The sequence below is a fragment of the Canis aureus genome, chromosome 18 (assembly GCF_053574225.1).
Source record: "Canis aureus isolate CA01 chromosome 18, VMU_Caureus_v.1.0, whole genome shotgun sequence".
NCBI classification, from domain to species: domain Eukaryota; kingdom Metazoa; phylum Chordata; class Mammalia; order Carnivora; family Canidae; genus Canis; species Canis aureus.
This window is the reverse complement of record NC_135628.1, coordinates 19,466,261-19,487,371: the sequence shown is the minus strand read 5'-3', so window position 1 is coordinate 19,487,371 and position 21,111 is coordinate 19,466,261. Positions and strand designations below refer to the sequence as shown.

Genomic DNA, 21,111 nt, shown 5'->3' with positions numbered 1-21,111 from the left:
CCTAGGTCAAGGCCTTGAAAATCTAGGCTTATGAACATGATGAAAGGTTTCTCAAACAGAGACTGCTATATCAGTCAGGGTCCCTACAGATGGTGCCCTCCAAAGGATAAGGAAAGAAAATGTAACGAAGGAACTACTTTAGGAGCCGGCTGTGGGCAGGCCAACTGGAGTCTAGCCATAGGAGGGAGCTGTTCCCACCCCTGAGCCTGGAGGGCCCAGGGGGCCGAGGGGAAGAACCCACTGGAGAGGACTTAAATGGGAGGGGGGCTGCCCACCTTATGTAGAGACACATAGCCACTGCCACCCAAACCCCAACAGAGAAGTGGTACAGGCAGCAGACACCTGACTTCTCCCCACTTCCACCCTCTAGTCAAGGGAATCTGGAGGCAGCCTCCTAGGACACACAGGGATGCAGAGAATGGATCTGGAGGGGCAGAGGAAGACCATCCAGCAGAATTGTCCTCTCAATGTGGGAGGGTCATTAGGACAGGCTGTGGCATTATGCAGACTAACTCCAGTCTTTGGAACCACAGGGCAAGGGCACTACACATAAACCCAACTTTTTATTCCATCCTTTCACTTTATTTACTGTCCTTTTGCACATCTAGAAAGGAAAAAGATATAATATGTCCCAGATTTGGTTGTATTCCTAGAAGTTGTTTTTACTGTTTGCTGTGTATTCTTGGGCACAACCTGGCAGTACATATTTCAGGAGATAGTACCTGTTCACAAGATCCCACTGAGGATTTATGAAAGTGGAGGAGTTCTGCTCCTGGTGATACTTGCAATTCTTTACTTTCCTTCTGTAGACAGATGAGGAGTTGCTCTTGTGTGGTGATTTGAGGTGTGCAGAAGTCACTGCAGCTCACATCAGCCTGCACATTTGTCAGAATTTCTCCACATGGCTTTCTTCTTGGGGCTACTCTGTTGAAACTGTTGCGCAAGTGCAGATGTCCCCTAGGATGGGTGATAGAGAAAAGCCCCGTCAGCCTGATGCCCCTATCGAGTTGGCACCCTAGGAAAGACAGCATCCCAAGAGAAGCTGCAGAAATGGCCTGGAGATGTTTGGTCTGTTTAAGAGGAGTGGGGAGTGGCAAGTAGCTTTGAGTTACCTGGAGATATGTGAAACTGTGCCACGTCAAAGAAAGATTACAATTTGTCAAGGTGACTCCTAGGATGGGAATGAACCCAATGGCTGCAAGTTACAGGGAGATGGTTTAGTTCTCTGTGAAGAGGAAGTTTTTAAACAATGAATGCAAATGAAGATGGGCAAGCAGCCTTAGAAGGCCATTGGGTGCTTGCACCAGGGGCAGTTTAATTCAAGGTTCAGAATTCAAGAAGCTGTGGCAGAGAGTAGATTCAGAGCCTGGGAACAGAGTAGGAGGCAGTGTCTGGTACCCTGAACAGACGTCATGAGTTGCCAATCACGAGAGCTTACTTGAAGAATACAAACGAGGCCCCTGAACTGCTATGGCAGGCAAACGATGGGCATGAGATGCTGGGTTCATTTCTGGGATTGGAAGCCCATTTCTGGGTTCATTTCGGCTCCAAAGGCCTGGACCAGTGCCCGTCAGCTAATGCTGCCAGGTATCTTAAAGACAGTGCCCACTCCCTCACAGGGCAAGCTCACCATTACTGCAAGTCCTTTGGCCACATCGGGACGATGAGTTCTTTGAGGTGTTGTTGAATAGACTCAAGCATCAGATGCATGGTTGAACAAGATAAGCATCTCGTTCAGAGAAGATCCGAGTAAGCTTTGATTGACACTGGGTCTAGAGACATGGAGTCAGGAGCCTGAGACAGGAGCACATCCACTCAGGCAAGGATCATGGGCAGTGGGGTTGGACAGACAACAGAGAGGGGAACAGAAGGTGCTAAGAATACTAGCTTAATTCCATTTTCCTAAACTCTTGACTGTTGCAGGTAAATTGAATGGCTGCCTGCTCTGTGCTCTCAGAGTCTTCCTTGAAACTTGATCTCACTTTTACATAGACATGTAGTTATCAGCTTGTGTCTGTCTCCTTTGAGACCATACACCAATAGTTAACTTTGTTGAAAACTTATCATGTGCTAAATGATTTATAGGCAGCTCCTCATTCAGTCTTCACAACAAACATGTAGGATAGTTATCTTCACTCCTGATTTTGCAGGTGAAGGAACTGAATTGGAATAATTAACCAGTGTGTCCAGGGACACAGAGCTATTCACGGTAAAGAGCAGGAGAGGGGGAGGATCAGACTCAGTGCTGTGTTACTCTGAACTTTGACCACTGTGTTATTGCTTGGGGACTGCTTTTTTTTCATGTAGGTCTCTCCGGTACTTAGCATGGTTCCAAGCAAGATAGGCTTCCAATAAAAATTGTTTTTGATAAATAAGTGGATGACCTGAGCCCCCCTTGTATGCTTGCCACACTGTGTGATTACATACTCTAGCAAGTATGCATGCAGACTTACTGAGTCTGGTTCTACGCTGGAGGAGCAATATAAAGACAGATATAAAGACAGAATGATGGCAAAGAAAATATTCATTGGAGAAATTAGCTCAGGCAATTAAGAGTGTGTTGAATAGTCCTGAAATTATAGCTTGTGTGTATATATATATATATATAAACAAATAAAAAATTAGGACCTTGATTTTTTTGACACATAAACATAACAAATTTATACATGAATAAAAATTAGAGTCCCTGCCAATGAATGATACTAAAATGCCATGATATTCTTGCTTGTTATTTTTGTCACCATAAAATAAACCATATTTACATGATTGTGTAACCATAGGCTTTTCAGAAGTTTTAGGTTCAGATTTCAGAATAGTAATAAGAACTGGCAGTTACATAGCACTTACCACGTGCCAGGCACTGTTCTGAATTGTTTACATATGTTAACTCCTTTAATCCTCAGAGATTCTTATACCCTTATGAAGTAAGTGCCATTATTGTATGATATGAAGAAACTTAGGCACAGAGAGGTTAAGTGACTGATCCAAGGCCACACAGCTAATGAATGAAAGAACCAAGATCTGAACCCAGATACTCTTAAAAGACTATGTAGTGCTATGAGTTGTGATTTACTGTATAGTCACTGTGTATCTCATTCAGTCTTTACCACAACCCTGAGTAAAAAGGATTGTTTTGTCTATTTCACAAATGAGGAAACTAAAATCCAGAGAGGCTTAGAAATTTGCCCATGATGGAACAGATAGCTACAAAGGTCAAGGCAGGCTCATGGACTCTTAGAGTATCTGCCATCATCGCACGCTTCCAGATATATTAGCTTACATTGATTTTTTTAATCTTTTATTTTACATTGAGTTTTTTATTTATTTTGTATACAACCAATGTTCATGATAGAAAATATGCATAGAGATACAAAAAATGGGGGTGCCTGGGTGGCTCAGTTGGTTAAGTGGCAGACTCTTGATTACTGCTCAGGTTATGGTCTCAGGGGATGTGAGATGGAGCCCTGCACTCAGCACACAGTCTGCTTGGGATTCTCTCTCTCCTCTCCCCTGCCCCTCCCCCCATGCTCATTGTCATTCTGTAAAATAAATAAATCTTTTTTTTTAAAAGATTTTATTTCATTTTTTTATGAGAGACACACAGAGAGAGGCAGAGACATAGGCAGAGGGAGAAGCAGACTCCCTGTGGGGAGCCCAATGCAGGACTCAATTCCAGGACCCTGGGATCATGACCTGAGCCAAAGGTAGATGCTCAACCTCTGAGACACCCAGGCATCCCTAAAAAAAATAGATCTTTTTTAAAAATTCAAAAAATAACCTCATTGTGAACTGTTAATCTGTTAATGTTTTAGCATGTATCTTTCAAGATATCCTTTATGTATAAGATTGCAGCTTGAGATAAAACATGATTTATCAATTGCCATAGTTTTCTTGACCAACTCTCAATGGATAAACTGAGTCTTTACATTTAAAATAATTACTCAGCTCTTGAGCAGCCTTGGTGGCTCAGTGGTTTGGTGCCACCTTCAGCCCAGGGTGTGATCCTGGAGACCTGGGATTAGGTCCCACGTCGGGCTCCCTGCATGGAACCTGATTCTCCCTCTGCCTGTGTCTCTTCCTTTCTTCCTCTCATGTGTCTCTCATGAAGACATGAAATCTTTAAAAAAATAAAATAAAATAAAATAAAATAAAATAAAATAAAATAAAATAATTACTCAACTCTATAAAAACTGAAACCAACCAAAATAAATCTAACCTGTTGAAAGATAAAAATTACATTTGTTGCAGTTTCTCCACCCCAATAAAAATGTTTTAGCCACTAAATCCAAAGTATATTTAGTAGTCAAAGCAAAGACATAAAGTAGTGGAGATTGTCCTAAATTTGGTTATATGGGATTGAAAAGATCTCAATGTATTGTTTGAAAGACAAATCAAAGTAAATAAATAAATAAATAAATAAAAATGAAAAAAAAAAAGAAAGACAAATCAGTCTCTTCTGATAGAAAAAAGTAATTATTGTTATAATTACAGCTAATATATATTATATATTCCCTGCATACCAGAAATTATTCAATGTAGAAAATACTATATTCCATATAGAATAATAAACTATTATATATTTATGTTATATCTATATATAAATCTTTAAAACAAGCCTATGAAGTCAGTGAGGAAACATGCACAGAGAAGTTAAGCACCTTCCCCAAGGTCACAGAGCTGTGGTTTGAAACCAGGCAGTGTGACTTCAGGATGCGACTAAAGTGGTAAGTGAAAGAATTAATTAATCCCACGGTGGGGCCCTGTATTTTTTGTGTTCTCCCGATCTCTCATTCCTAGGACAACATTCTTATTTGGGGGAGGGGAAGTCTAACTCTTTCTTTATGCATGAGCTAGGCTGTGTTTAGTTTATGAGAAGCTGAGCATCTACACTACCTCTTTCAGCCAGTGTCTTGTCCTGGGATGCCATTAACCCTCGAGATAGCCCCAAAGTGACTTGTTAGGATCCTCCTGTTTCAAGTGAGGCTTGAGGAGCAGAAAAGTTAACTGTTTAGAGTCCCTCTCTCTGTAGCCTGAAATTCAGTGGTTTTCTCTCACTCTTAGGATAAATCCTACAAATCCTACCCTTGGATGATCTGAGGCCATTCTGTCGGTGACTCTGGGCCCCTCTGTCCCTCACCTGCCATCCTGCAGTGTCCTACCAGCCTTTTTCCAGCCCCTCAGAGTCACCAGACTTTTGGCTTTTCTGGTCCCCTCTACCTGGAACTCCCCTCTGCTCTGTCTTCAGGCTGCTCTCTCTGCTTCCGCCCCAAGCAGCCTGCTCTGAGGGATGGACCTGATCCTACCCCAAAGGAAGTGTCCTCTGTCTGCCTTTCTGGCTATCAGAGCATCCCCTCTGCTTCTTTCAATGAACTTCCCAAAATGTGCAGCTGTTTTTCTTGTTCACTTACTTGATTTGTGTGCTTGTGGTTTTTGCTTACTTTTGCTCTGTGAGCAAAGGGACCTCATCTGGCTCTGTTCCCACTCTTCCCCCACACACACACCTAATGAGGACCTCCAGAGGCATTTGCTGAAAGACTGACAGGTCTCCTGGAGGAAGATAGGGGAAATAGGGGAAGAGGGTGGCCCTTCCAGGTGCCTTAAAACCCTCAACCCTGCCCTGTGCTTGAGTGAATGACATTTGTGCTCCGCAGTCTGCATGAAGCAGCCAGACCTGGGACAGGAATCTGGGGTCAGCTGATGAGGGAAGATAGAGGCCGCTGTCCATTGTCTGGAAGGGTCCAGTGGTGGCTGATTAGGCCAGATGTTCCTGGGAGTGTCTCATTGTCACCTTTGGGTCCATGACCCTGGCCCGTGGCAGGGGAACCTCCCTTGCGCTTTGAAGATTTCAGACGAGTGCTTTGGGGTGTGTTTTTAAGTGACTTGAGTGTACTGTGGAATTTAGCTCCCAACAGCTTCATGTTTTTAAAGATTTTATTTATTTATTTGAGAGAGAGAGAGAGAGAAGCACAAGCTAGGGAAGGAGCAGAGAGAGAGGGAGAAGCAGGCTCCCCATGGAGCAGGGAGCCCAAAGCAAAGCTCGATCCCAGGACTCTGGGATCATGACCTGAGACAAAGGCAGAGGCTTAACTGACTGAGCCACCCAGGCACCCCTCAGCAGCCTCATATTTAAGGGGTTATCTGAAGCCTGCTTTTGTTATTTGTTTTTGCTTTTCTTTTCCTACCTTAGCTCACTGAATCACTTGTTTCAGGTACATTTAGACATCCAGATTGACTCACAACGTCACATTGACATTGAGTAAGTTCTCTTTCTCTGCAGAGTCTGCACTGAATATTCAAGTGGCTAGGGGTTGGAGCCTCTCTGAAGAGCTTCCTCTCTTATGCTACTCCTTTCTGAGCTTTCTTCGAGTATATTATTAATAGAAGAGGCATGGAAGGGATGGCTTGGATGTGAGTACTGGTTTGTGTAGGAAAGCTTGAGAATAAATGAGCTTGGACTTCAGAGCGCGTGCTGGTGAATCCTGACCTCAGCGTCCGCAGGCACTGATGGGTAACTATTGGTTTCCAATGAGAGAGGAGAGCCTTAATCTCACGATGTGTGGGATGTGCCCCATGGGGCTGTGTTTTGTAGGCAGTGAAGTTAAGGCTTGCCCAGAAAAATAACATGTTTTCCTTGCCTGGTGCTTGAGCTGTTTGCCTGGTGACTGGCTGATTGGCGGTTTGGGAAGGAGGAGGATGTTGGTTTACTTGGGTGTCCAGGGGATTTTGTGTTTGTGTATGTGTATGTGTGTGTGTTTGTGTAAGTGGTTGTTTCTGTTTCTTTGGAAACAGTAGAGGACAGATAAAGAAATAATGATGATACTATTACTTTCAACTTGTGTTCATGTTCTTTGAGGCATTTTACAAATATTAGCTTGATGCCACTATTTAAATAATGCCCTCACTTCGAGAATACCAGAAATCCTTTGATGTAGGTATCGCAAAAGTGGATGGGAGAGCTGAGAGTTTCGGAAATAACTGGGAATTTTGCCATCCTGACTCATGTTAGAACTGCTTTATCCGGCTGTGTTTCCTACAGAGGTACTCAGTGGAGAAGATAAATCAAAGCTGTATCTAATCAAGGCTTTCTTTCAACCTTGATGGAAAATGCTTTTTTGAGATTAAAAATGCCCAACCCATAGTATGTAGTGGTACATGGAAGAGACATTTTCATTAAATAAAATTTTGACTATTCCCAAACATGAAGCAACTAAAAATTTGTTAGGTTTTCAATGCATACAGACCTTTCCACATTGGGAGGTGGCTACCTGCTTTAAGAGACAGAGGTCTCAGGCTATTCATCTTGAACTCCCCAGTGTCCTAAGGTTAGGAAATGTTGCTGTTATGGACATACCACATCTCTGTGTTTCCAACTGGATGAATTGAGCAGATATTTGATGGTGCTCTGACTTCCCTTTTTTCCACAGCTACCTTGCACAGCTTCATCCTTTAGTCAAAGTATTTCTATTAAATATTACATGGAATATTTGGGGGATGAAAAGGAGAGAAAAGAAAAAAGTAAGAAAGAGAGGGACTAAGAATAAGCAGTAAGATGATTATATATATATATATATATGTATGTATCAGTCCTGTGTGTATATATATTTTGCTAAAGAGAATTTAATAACAAAAGGAAGATTCAGTTTCTTTTTTGACCGCCCAAGTGGAGAGAGTATGATGTCATAATCTCTACTCGTCTTATTTCTAATGACTCTGGGTAGATCTATAAGCAAGAAGGTGCTGACTTTCCCAGTGTACCTTGGGTGCCCTCCATACTCTACTCTTTCCTGCCCCAGGGTGAATGGAGTTAGGACTGTAAGGACAGCATAGCCAAGCACAGATGAAGGGGTGGACTGGCCCAGCAAAAGCCTTTACCTGTATTTCTGCAGTCAGGAGCAGTGTTCCAGGAAGATAAACAAATTTATATGCAGTCTGGTTTTGGCTCCTCCAAGTCCAGGGCAAGGTGTCTGATGGTTTGCTCAGCCAGCAATGGCCAAATTTATCCCAGGGTCAAGTGACCCATAGCCCACGCTAATAGGTCAGCTGGTATGCCACAGAGCTAGAGTTTGAACACAGACCAGACTCCAAAGTGTTTCTCAGCATCATGTCTCAGAAGACAAAAAAATAATAATTCTACCTGGAGCCTTCAAGTAAAAGGAGAGTAGATAACATTTTGCTTGATAATTGCTAGGTTATCTGAGAATCATAGAAGGTCGGGCTCTCTTTAAAGCTCATACCTTCAATACCTTTCAGAATCTTTCATCTCTTTACACATGCTTTCAGCTGTCAATGTAACTTTGCACTGACCAGGACCCTAGCAGCTCCATATGCTTACTATAAGGTGACTGTATAATAAAAACAGTAACTGCCATGGCCCAGCGCTTTACAGTTTATGAACTGCTTCCCCAAATGTCATCCATTTGATCCTCCCAATGTCCTTGTGAGGCAGATAATGCTGATATTGTCTATAGTCTCTTTTGCTAGCAAGAAAATAGTGTTCAGATATTCGTCGGGTATTCAGAATAATGTTAAATAACTTGGTCGGCTTCATAGCTCAGGGGTTAGAGCACTGGTCTTGTATTGTGAACTAATTTGCCCAAGATCACACAGCTAGTGAACAAGAGAACTGAGATTTAATGATCAACTTTTTAATGTAAAATCTGGTCTCCTGGCCACGTTGTTAGGTTTGCCACAAATAATACAATCTTATTTACCAAGATTAAAAGTGAAAGAAAGCCTAAAGTTAAAAAACAAACAAAAACCTTATTTCTAGTTCAGTTAAGAGATTGTTTCAAGGTTTTGTGTGTGTGTGTGTGTGTGTGTGTGTGTGTGTGAATGCACACACACCTTTAATTGGCATTATATTATGAGAGATATTTAGCTGTGAAAGGAGAGTATCTGATATTTGATGTAATTAATGAAATAGCATTGCTTTCTCACAGCCTCAGAACCCTCACAGAACTTTGCTAAAATTCCTTTTTGGCCTTTAATTCTACCTTCCACTGTAGACGTCCATGCAGTCCTCATATCCCTAATGGGTGGTCAGGGCTCAGCAGGCAGAGGTTATTTTGGTGGAGCCTTGGTACTCCTAGCTTGAGGCTTAATGCATGATTGGTGCTCGGCGACTAGGTGAGGAAAGAAAGAATGAATGAGACCAGTGTCCTCAGATTCTGATCCTACGCCCAGTGCATGCCAAGGTTGAATCACTTTTGAACAAGTTCTCTGTGACAGGTAATCAATCACTGTCCACAGGCCACTTTTCCTGAAGCAGCCTGCAAACAATGCTCCCTGAAGATCCCTGAATTCCCTTCTGAGCCATTGTAGTTTACCCACGTGGATGTGGGGACTTGCCCCCACCCTTTCCCCTTTACCCAGCCTTTCAGTGGAAATGTCTGATAGGCCTCCCTCCAGATCCCCTCTGGGTGTTGCCTGCACCCTTTCCCCATTATACTTTTTCTCTTGGCAAAGTCAGGTTCAGGATATTTTCCAGGGCCTGACCTACACCCCCTGAGCAAAGAGACCACATTCATGCTTAGGGAGGGCTCCTAAGTTTTGGAGAGGAGGGGCATTAAAAAAAATCCTCTTTTCCTTTCTGTGCTGATTTGGAGTGTTGACTGAAAAATGGTGCTGTTGTCTGGGGGCCGAGCCCGGGGGATAGAAAGAGCTGGCCCCTGCGTTTGTTTGTGAATGGCTCGGACCTTTTGATGAATTGGGAGTCTGGTACAGCGTAACCTCTCGTGGGTGGTGGTTCAAGGAAAAGGCCTTTTCTTTCCGCGTCCTTTTTCCAGGCTGTTTTAGTGGATTTGTAGGCTTTAGTGAGTAACTCTTTTGTTTAATAGGAAGTTGAGAAAAGCATTAAGGATTTTTCTAGCCCAAGGAAACGATTTAGTGATCCTCAAAAATACAGCTTATTTCTGTACTTCTAAAATACAAGTTTAATGATCCTTAACTGTGGTGACCCTGTGCTGAGAGGCAGACTTGGATTTTCTTATCCTGCCCCCTTGCGAGCTCAGTATTCTCCTCTGGGTTACATTAGGGACTAGGCATCAGTTTTGAATGTTGAGCTAGTTTATGGGGATGAAATCATCTCTGTAATATGTGTATGAATATATACATATAAATACACACACCCCAACTTCTCAGTAAAACAGGCCAAGAGAAAAAAAAATTGTGTGTATGTGTGTGTGTGTATCGGATCTATGAATACATTTTTCTTAGTGGGAAGTTGGTTAGGAAGCCAATATTTCCTGATAAGTGTTCTGTGAGCTGATGGCTGATGGTGCTGGCAACATGAAAACAGAATTAAAAAAAAGAAAACAGAATTTAGAAACTTGTGGTATTCTGTACTTAGATTTTAAAAAGAAAAGAAAAACATGCTCTTTTTGATGGGACTATCCTCAGCAATAATATAAAAGCAACAGGCAATTATCAGGAGTGAGAAGGCATCTGAGCGAGAGCCATATTTCCACATTGGGCCAAATGCTTTATTTTGCTTCTGTTGAGTCAACACTGCTTAAAACGGTGTGGTAAGTTAACTGGAGAGTGGGGACTGTAGGTAGCCAAACCAGGTAATTTATTTAAAAAAAAAAATCTAGGTAGCTTATACTAGCTTACTCATCTGTCTCCTCTGTGGATTGAACCTCAAAGAGTATGCTTATGCTTCGTTAAAATTTCAGCCACAGCCCCCCCTCCTCCTGCCTTTTGCTTCACTTGGAAAGGGAATGATAATTTCACACACTTTTTTGAATATTCATGACATTTTCTTTGGCATTGAATTTAGCCTCATCCTAAGCTACACTGTATTAGAGCTTTTTAGAGCTCTTTGAAAAGTACAGAGAGGTGAATATTATGCATTTAGTCCCTTTAGTTACTCTAGTATGTGCTGGCTTAGTTTTTCTTGTTTCCTCTGTTCTCTTCCTCTTACCTGCTTTTTTTTTTTTAATCTGTGAACCCGGTGGCATGGGCCAGGGGGCAGTGGTGCTCATACTATCATTACTCTCACAGGGGCCGTGCTATGGGCTGTGGGGTCGGGAGACGAGTACTGCACTGTGCTGCACTGTGTGTTGCAGTATATGTCCCAGCCCTGCCCTCCACCCGTTAAATGCCAGTGGGGGCCCCCAGGGACAGTGGCAACTAAGAATTGGCTTCATGTATTTCCGCATCCCCTTACTGGAGTATGCAAAGAAATTATGCCTTCTCTAAGGAAGCAGATGAAAACATGCCTTTTGCTAGTATTCAGAATGGGTCCCCTGTTAGAGTGATGGCATAATCTTCAGGTGTCATGAGGGTTTTGCCTTTACATGGCCTTTAAGTGACCTGCTAGTACTGTCAAATATTCACAGGCTTGACATTTGAAGCATAGTGTGTTAGGAATCTGAATCAAGTCTGTGAGTATATTTTGACCCTGTATTCAGCTGACACCTGTGAGTTGCAGGGGGCTCCGAGCACAACTGCCGACTACTTTACATCGAACCGAGGGATGCCCAGCTTTCTGTTGGAAGTCAAGGGGAAAAGTACCTCGTTCAATATGATCATTTGCAAATGTCTTTTAACAGCAAGTCAGTCATAGTAATCTCAGGATGAAATAGCCTCTTGCCAGGCCCTGCAGAAAATAGAGACGTCTGGCGTGATCACCACTCTGTTTATATACAGCCTCACATTTTGTAGTTGAGATTCATGCACAAGAAGAAAACTCAAAAGTTTCAAGTATTACTTCAGCCCATAACTTAGGTGGACTAAACATACAGTGTTGAGATGCAAGGATACTTACATAGGATAGAGATACAAAGAAAACAGTGATAGAACTGATAAAAATCATTTGAATGTGAAGAAAACAAACTAGAAATTTGTGATTTTCCAGACTATTTAAAAATATTCATTGTTTATAAAAAGTTTAAAAACCAATATACCCAAAATGTCTCAAAAATTATACTGAGATATAGCAGAATTATTTGGGATGTGTTGTAATTCCAAAAAACGGCAGATTTTACTATAGCAGAGCAAGAAGGAGTAGAACTGTACTGCTGACTTTTTTCCTGATTTTCTAAAGGTAACTGCTTTTTGACTCAAAGGAAAAATAGATCCAGTTTTGTATTTAATCTTTTAGCTGTTAGAGTTTTTCCTTTCAGGATTTCAGGGGCAACTGTTTTAAATTGCAATGGAAGACTTTCTGGAAAGGTAAAGATGACAGTGTCAGCTAAACCATGGATCACCTCTTATTCCAATTTAACTTTTTCTTTCCTTTTTTTTCTTTCATTGCTTTTCTCTTCAATGTGTTTGTATTAGGAGTAGGTAAAAAGGAGGAGTTTGCTGCCTTCAGCATGTTTTCTGAGTCTGTCCTATTAGAAACAAGCAAGTGATTTGGTTACATTTAATATTTTCTGAGAATCTCTATTCTAGTGTTTTGTTAACCACATGTATGCCAAATAAACTTTTTTTTTTTAGAGATGGAGTATGTCCTGCAAAAATAATAATAATAATACTGTGCTCCATGGGAGCAAAAAGAGGAATAGGACCTAAATACCCACTCTTAGTCACAAATACATGCACTGCAGTGGCTTATTCAGCTCTGCACGTCTAACGCCCAACACTGATGCTTAGCAAATACATTCTGAACTATTGAACCCATAGATGGGAAAACTGTAAGACAGGATTGTGCAAAACATAAGTAGAAATTAGCCAGCAACTTTGAAAAGAGGCCTCATATCTAAAGAAACATATGGAAAACTTAAAAAAAAAAAAAAAAAGAGGAATCTAACATATGAAAACCCAATCCCACTGGAATGTTTTTTCATACACAGTATAAACGCCACATAAATAAAACCACAAACCTCTGCAGAAGTGCATGAGAGGACGTGAGCCCCCAGCACTCTCCTGGTAGGGCCTCCTATGGGAAGTAAAGCCTGGGTGAATTTCCAGAGACAAAAAAGCTGTTTAGAAATCCTTCCTCCTGGGAATGGTGGACCTAGTTCGAAGGGGACTTTGGACAGTCCCTTAGCATAGCATGATGCAGTTGTGTGAAATAATCCTAAAGAGTCTCTGATTCCGGTTGTAAGATTCCAAACTTTGGGGAGACCAGTGGCTGCTGAACATCTTTTAAGGACGGTGATTTTCTGGTTTGAACGGAAGAGTAATATGTAACTGGAGCGGTACGTGTACAGTTTAGGGCTTCCGAGGAAGAGTTCTGGCTGTAAACTGCCCAGAAACACGCCCCAATCTCGCCAAGTTCTGTTGGAATTTTCACTTAGAAGGTACAGTCCCACTGTTGGTCTTGTTCCCTGTGTAAATCTCTGGTTCGAAAACTTTGCAGCATTCAAGGCGTTTCAAGCTTGAGGGCTGAAATGTCACTTTAAAAGCGGGAGGGGGTTAAAAAGGTCACGCAGCTGCAAATAATAATAGCCCAATGAAATTCAGATTCTAGCTGCAGCCCACTTCAAGAATAACACTGAAACAGGAAACAAGCCTACTAGATCTTTTTACCAGTAAGGCTAGTAAGAACACATCTGATAAAATGTGTGTGTGTGTGCGTCTGTGTGTGTATTCGTGTGTATGTGTGTGTGAGACAGACTCACAAAGAGAGACAGAGAAAGACAGATGTATCAAGACAAATAGAGACAGAGAAATAGGCACAGAAAAAGGTTTCTTTTTATGAGTATCCATTTTTAAAATTTATTTGAGAGAGAGAGGTACTATTTGTGTGTGTGTGAGAGAGAGAGAGAGAGAGAGAGAGCACAAGCATAAGCAGGGGGGAGGGGTAGAGGGAGAAGCAGACTCTCTACTAAGCGGGAGCCTGATGCAGGGCTCGATTCCAGGATCCTGGGATCATGACCTGAGCTGAAGGCAGATGTTTAACCGACTGAGCCACCCAGGCACCCAGGAAAGAGTTTTTCAGAGGGAAGATACAGGAAAAAAAGACACAGAGATGCAGAGAGAGATACAAAGACACGCACACAAAATAATTTTCTTGGACTTAAGCTCAAGGGTGTTTATTTTTCTGTTTGAAGTTACGATGTTAGGTTAGAAAACTAGAGGTATATTTGAAATAAAAGGATTTACTTTTCTGCGATTTGGCAGTTAGCTTCCATGGATTATTTTTTCAAATGATAGCTCTTTGAATGGTCTGATTTTACAGTGTTTTACTAAAGTGATCCTGTTTCACAGATTAGCAAACAACCTAGTGAAAGATACAATATCCCTCACAAAAAAAGAAAAGTCTTAGCCCCAAACTGAATATATAATTATCTTCCAGGAAAAGCTAGTCATGCTTTGGAAGAACCATCCTGCCTCCTGTTAAAGTAGGATCAGTCATCATAGAATAAAAAAATTTATAGAGTGTGTTTTGGTGAATTTCTTAATATTGTGTGGTGCTGTTTGGCTTTTGACCAATGCATTGAGAGAAATACTTGCTTCCCTCCCTCCCAAACACAAACTACAAATTGGCTAAAGAATTAACTATTTTAGTTAATAAGCAACTTTGTTCCCAGAAACAGAGACTGATCTGGACTCACACAGTGTGACTGGCTCAAGACACTCCTGTTTGCCAACTGTCCTTGGCACTTTAGGAAGGTCTTGTTTCCCCCTCTGGAACTTTTTCTGCAGTCTCATAACTCTGGCAAGGTAGTGAGGTCTCCTTCACATGAGTCCTGACAAGAAGGCTCTTTCCCCACTCATGACCGGCCAGTAAATGCTGACAGATGTTAAAGTCATTCTTAAAATTCAAGCGCCGCCCCCCCTACCGATCTATAAGGCATTCATGATCAGATTAACAATGGCAGAGCTGATGGAGACATATCAGTATTATTATTAGTGCTCATTTATATGTATGACTTTAATTTGCAACTTTGAAGTTCCCATAACTTCTGGTGTTGATAAAAGTGCATGCATATTTTCAGGTGAAAACAACAAGATACATTGTTAGTATCTTCATATTTCAAATCCCTCATCATTGTATGAATCCATCTGCTGTTATTGGGAGAAATTTGTGCCATTCTAAGATCGGAGATCTAAGACTGGAGTTTGATGTTAACTAAGGATCAGTAGCGCCTTCCTATGAGGTAGATGGGGAGTATCATTCTTGGCTGATTTCAGCAAACCGAGGTGATGGAGGTTTTTTTTCCCTTGGAGCTCAGTTGTTATCCTTGTTTAAAATACATATTTACAGTATTTTGTGCAGACTCTCCAAGTTTTTAGTAACAGTTGTTTTTTGCAATGTTTGCCTTTCATGAAATGGTAATTCCAAGTATATCTCTAAATGCCTGGCAAAGCATTTGAATGGATTGCATCAGCCATTGTGGAAAATTTCCCATTTTAGACCAGGAGGAATTTGTGGGGTCAAATGCTGAACAATGAAAGAGATTCTTGCTCATTTCAAGGCTGAGGAATCCAGTGGCAGTTGAGGGTTTGAATTGTAAATCAAGCCTGTCATCTCCTTGTCAACTAGGAAAAACCTCTACTCACTTTATGCACTATTAGGGTTTGTTATTAGGGTTTTGTGTTGTTTTCCAAAAATTTGAAGGGAAATTAGACTCATAAGGCATTTGTTCTCAGTGAGCATTGAATCTGAACTTTGGAGAAGAGGAATAAAAACTAGAACTATTTAGAAACTCTTAAATGATTAAACAGTGTCTGCCACAATTATAACTGTATCTAACCAAATTTATGGGGTCACTCAGTGTTTCTCAATGGGTGCTCTGTGGGTATAATAAGTAGCCAGCACATGGCTAATCGACTGGACTTCAGTGGCTTTACTGTCTATGGCAGTATTAACAGATTGAATTCATAATAAATTAATAGTACATGTACATGTGAAATTTAGTGAAAACTAGCCTCATCTCATTGTTTTCACCAACAGCCATTTCGACATTTGTGTGTGTGTGTGAAATTTCTTCTATGGTTATAACTGAGGATGGGTGGAATAAGTGGTCTGTACAACCTCTTGCTTTGCTGAAAACTTGGTTCTGGGCCAAAAAGTTTGAGAACTACTGCCTTAGGAGTGGAGAAAAGTCAAGCTGTTTGGGGTGGTTTATGATGATGATTCAGGATTCATTATCCATTCCACAAATATTTATTGAACGCCTACCATGTCAGCTCTATGCAGTGGAGCCTGGGGTATGGCAATTGCCAAACAAAACTTGGTTTATTAAAATGTCCCAGCTGGTAAAACAACAGAATGGGAAATAAGAGGATGAGGCCTGACTTCTGAGGACCTAATGCAGAACAACATGGGTAAAATCTGTCTGAGTGATTTGCCCCAGTTGATGGAGGATAGAAGAATATTTGCAGGGCTTTAGTAGGAGTCTGTTGAGAGAATAGTTATTACACTATTTGCTAGGAAAGAACCATAATAATAGGCCATAAAAATAGACCAGTGGTTCTTCACTAATACATCAGACCAGATCGTACTAGTTGATAAAAGTAATGAAGCCTGTGTGGTAGAGTGGTACCATTTAGTAAAACTATCACAAACACCCACACAGTAAGGAATGAGCAAGGGCATGCTATTTGCAGAGGGCTAAATGTGGGAACTGCAGTGCATCAAAATAAAGCAGTTGAGGTTCACACACTTATATATACACACCCACTCACCTCAGACTTTATTAATCACTTAAGCCTATTTTATTTTAGCAACTGCCATTTTACCTTAGGACTTTTATTCCAGGGACACCTGGGTGGCTCAGCAGTTGAGCACCTGCCCTTGGCTCAGGGTGTGATCCCAGGGTCTAGGATCGAGTCCTGCATTGGACTCCTTGTGGGGAGCCTGCTTCTCCCTCTGCCTATGTCTCTGCCTCTCTCTATGTGTCTCTCTCATGAATAAATAAATAAAATCTTTTTTTAAAAAATGACTTTTATTCCAACACTGTGTACTATGTTGCCAAAGCATTTGGTCCATGGGATCCATAGCATAGAATAAACTCATACAGATTTGTTCATGTTTAAAACATACAATAATAAAATGACAGTAGTAAGTCAGCTGAAGATATTGATGACTGAAATCTAAACTGTTTGAAGGCAGACTCTATTTCTCTGATTAATCATATTCCTCTAAACATAACATCCATACTATGAGGGCTCAGTAAGAGTAAATCTACATATGGCTGGAGCTTATTCTTTCTTTTTTTAAAAGATTTATTTATCTATCTATCTATCTATCTATCTATTCATTCATTCATTCATTCATTCATTCATGAGAAACACAAAGAGAGAGGCAGAGACATAGGCAGAGGGAAAAGCAGGCTCTCTGTGAGGAGCCTGATGTGGGACTCGATCCTCGAACCCCAGGATCATGCCCCGAGCTAAAGGCAAATGCTCAACCCCTGAGCCACCCAGGTGTCCCTGGAGCTTCCTTGTTCTTCAAGCATCAACACCATAGTGTAATTTGGTGGTATTTGCTGCAGCTTATATGCACATTACACCTTGGTTACAGCACACTGTAACCAATAATTAAGATAAAGCAGCTAATGTTGATATCAAGCAGAATTGTTAAACTATTACCATTGTAGGCTGAATTTATGGGGGAAGTCAGCATTTTGGTGAAGTAGGGTTTGGGGTAGAGTTGTGATTATGGTAGAAAAATACATTCTTCCCATACTTACCTGACATGGCTTGGCTGATGTCTCTTCTCACTTTGGCTTTTTAATGAATCTCTTTTAACCTTCAGTAGTGGTGCTTCCAATCTTGACCACTTCTGTTAATTGGAGATTAATTATTATCACTAATTAGTACTTTTAGATGTATGCCATAAATGTATTTATATGGAGCTTTCCTATTTTACTGTCAGGCAATCTTAATATTGGTTTGTAATGTTACTAATATTGACATTCTTTTATTATTATCTTAGCAACTCAGGCTCTTATGTGTTAATCCAAGAAAGATTCACCTTATAACAAATTCTCTTTTATAATAGGGAATAGTTGACATTAGAGTGGGGTTCCAGTAACACTTGCCTACAGAACCTCTCCCTCTCCTACCTCCAAACACACAGACTTAAACATGAAGAAACACACTTTCTCCATAATTCGGGCATGTCTTACAGGCCTCCTAACGAATCAGTGTGATAAAGAAATGAAGGAACTGAAGATTATATTCATAGCCTTGTTGTAAAGGAGGGGAAATTGAAGCCAGAAACAGTTAAATGACCTGGCAGTAGTCAAGTAAATCATGGTCCCAGAGACAGAAAGAATTCCAGGAAAGCATTTAAAAATTTACAAAAAAAAAAAGGCATAAAAAAAAGGCATATTTAAGGCATAAAAAAAAGGCATATTTAATTAATGGATAACCCAATTACTCTGTTGTTTTTTCTGTCCTGACTCAAAACCACTCTCTCAACCTTTGTTTTGAGGTGTAGACGTAAGTCAGCCTTCATAGGAGAGAGAAGAGATGCTTTGTGATAAGTGATGGCAAAATCAAATGAATAGTGAGGTTTGAGAAATTATTTTAATTGCTCATGACTTTCCTCAGACAAGGACAAGTGGAAAGCTTCTAAGGATATTTGTTTTTTTTTCTACTTCTAAGTACAATAAAGTAATTTACATAATATGCCTGATCAGGAGAGCTGTAAAATTATGTTCAGTTACTGTGTTGGTAGGTGACCAGTGGAAGTAATGCCAGACGTAGAGTACAAAGGGGTAGTACTTAGTGAAAACTGTATAATAAGGAGGAAGTGGGAAGGAGAGTTTGTGTTTGTAAATCTGTTTTGTTCTCTAATATCTGACTAGGGGTGTTATCTAAGGCAAATCTTTTTGATTTGCATTTCAGAAAAGGGAAAAGATACACCTATTTTCCAAAGAATGTATATGAAGTTTCTTAGTGCTTGGGGAAAGGGCATAGTGATGGACAAAATAGTGTTGGGTTTTTTTGCAAGATAATAAAGCTTCCATGGACGAAGGCTAACTATCACTTGAATAGAAGCAGAGTTCCCTCTTTCAACAGTAAAGGGGACTTGGGATTCCTTTGGTATCACCTACAGGTATCATTTTAAGGAAGTGGATACCTTCTTGTGCTTCAGAGATAAAGCAATAGGTTTTAGTACCCTGATAGAGCCATATCCCACTGGCAGCACAAAAGAAAAATAGGATTTGGAAAATGATTTAAATTGTGAAACTTAAATTTACATAGTGTTTTGTGATGTTTAAAAAAATTGTATGTAAAAAAAAAGCTTGAACATCTCTGCTATCATTTGAGAATGTTCCTATAATAAACGCCTTTGTTTTGTCAAAAAAAATTTTTTTATGTTACTGTGTAGATCAGTAACCATGAAACTATGTGTGTGTACTTTTATCAGTTTGGAGGAGGATTTGTAAAGGTAATTTTGATTACACTCTTTTTTGCCTAATAAACTTACCTCAAAACCTAACTCCTAGGCAGCCTGGGTGGCTCAATGGTTTAGCGCCGCCTTCAGCCCAGGGCCTAATCCTGGAGTCCCGGGATTGAGAACCACGTCGGGCTCCCTGCATGGAGCCTGCTTCTCCCTCTGCCTGTGTCTCTGCCTCTCTCTCTCTCTCTCCCCCGCCTCTCTCTCATGAATAAATAAATAAAAAATCTTAAAAAAAAAAAACCTAACTCCTACAGGGATGCCTAGGTGGCTCAGCAGTTGAGCATCTGCCTTTGGCTCAGAGTCTCAGGATCGAGTCCCTCATCAGGCTCCCTGCGTGGAGCCTGCTTCTCTCTCTGCCTATGTCTCTGCCTCTCTCTCTCTATGTCTCTCATGAATAAATAAATAAAATCTTAAAAAAAAACCCTAACTTTTACATAAGAAAAGAACATAGTATAATGTAACATAGCATTGAGACCATAACATAAGATTTCTCCCACTAAAGCTGCCTTACTCCTGATAACTTCTGGAGATCAGATGGGCAATGGCCTTAATCTAATATTAATTTCAAATCAGCCTGTAAAACCAAATTAACAAAATATCCAAGGTAATGTTTTCTGCATTTTCTTATTTCTGTTTATCCTTGCATAACTCAGATACTTTTTGTTGAGGCATCCGTGAATGCCTGAGATGAAAGGGAATTGAAGACCGGGGCTCACCGCTGGGGTCATTTGCTAAACTGGCTGCGGGGCTTCTTTGCATCCTGTGGTTATCCTGAAGCTTGGTGGGATGATCACGGGTGAATTATTTGACCACTGCTCAAATTTGGTCACCACACTGGTGATAACCCTGTTTACTGCCCCCTCTCTCGTTTTTCTAAGTAGCCAACTCCAAAGGACAGGTGTGAACTTTGCTTTGGAATCTTCTTGCGCAGGTGCGGTCTTACTGGGTAATAACACAGTCCAGGTGGTTTTCCAGAGGCAGAATTTCTGCTGCAATAGCCCTATGGCATTTTTCTTCAAAGTACAATAAATATGCGCCCAAGCAAACAATAGGAGCGCAGACTGCAGAAATCCTAGTGAACTTCAACAAGGCGGGACCTGTGTTCACGTTAATGTTTATCTTGTCTAATTTGGGGATTGGCATAGAAAGGGGCTCCGAGCAATTGCCTTTCTCATGTTTCTTAGGTAGAAGTAGGAGATATTCATGGATTTCTGTTTTTCTTCCTCCCTCTCCCCCGTCCCTACAGATTTATGAGGAATCCAAGATGAATTTGGAGCAGGAGAGGCCGTTTGTCTGCAGTGCCCCTGGCTGCTCTCAGGTGAGTGTGGGGGTCCTTTGGTCTGTTTTGCTGGGGATGTAGCTGCCTTCTGACAGGGAAACAGCTCTCACTTGGCAATCATGCCTGCTGTGGGCTTTCTTCACCAAGATATCGTCAACCCCCCCCCCCCCATCATCATCACCACCACCACCACCACCACCACCACCACCACCACCATCATCTTCTTCCTCATTATTTTATTTTCTACATTGAATAGTTTGAATTACTTCCCTCACAGCCCCTGAAATACATCAGCATTGGCCATTTCCATCCTTAACTTTCCCCTGGAAGTAAGCCAGACGCATCCTGCCCACCAGATGTTCAGGACTGTTATTTCAGAAAGGGGAGGGAGGATGCTGCTTTTACAATAGTCACTTGATATGGGGCCTTTGAATTACTGGTAAAATAACTCACCATCAGAGTTGAATTCGATTTTGTTTTGTTTTCCTCATTGAGTACAATAAGCCCCCTATAACTTTTGTAG

The 21,111-nt window shown here is 41.1% G+C and overlaps 1 protein-coding gene across 6 annotated transcripts in view; it reads left to right on the top strand.

The window, feature by feature from the left end:
- CREB5 (cAMP responsive element binding protein 5) overlaps positions 1-21,111 on the top strand; it is a 494,841-nt gene that overhangs the window by 142,366 nt on the left and 331,364 nt on the right. For all 6 annotated transcript variants that reach the window (XM_077856412.1, XM_077856413.1, XM_077856414.1 and 3 more), the window contains one exon: positions 20,556-20,627. In XM_077856412.1, the coding sequence (XP_077712538.1) occupies positions 20,556-20,627 (72 nt within the window). The remainder of the gene's footprint in view (positions 1-20,555; positions 20,628-21,111) is intronic.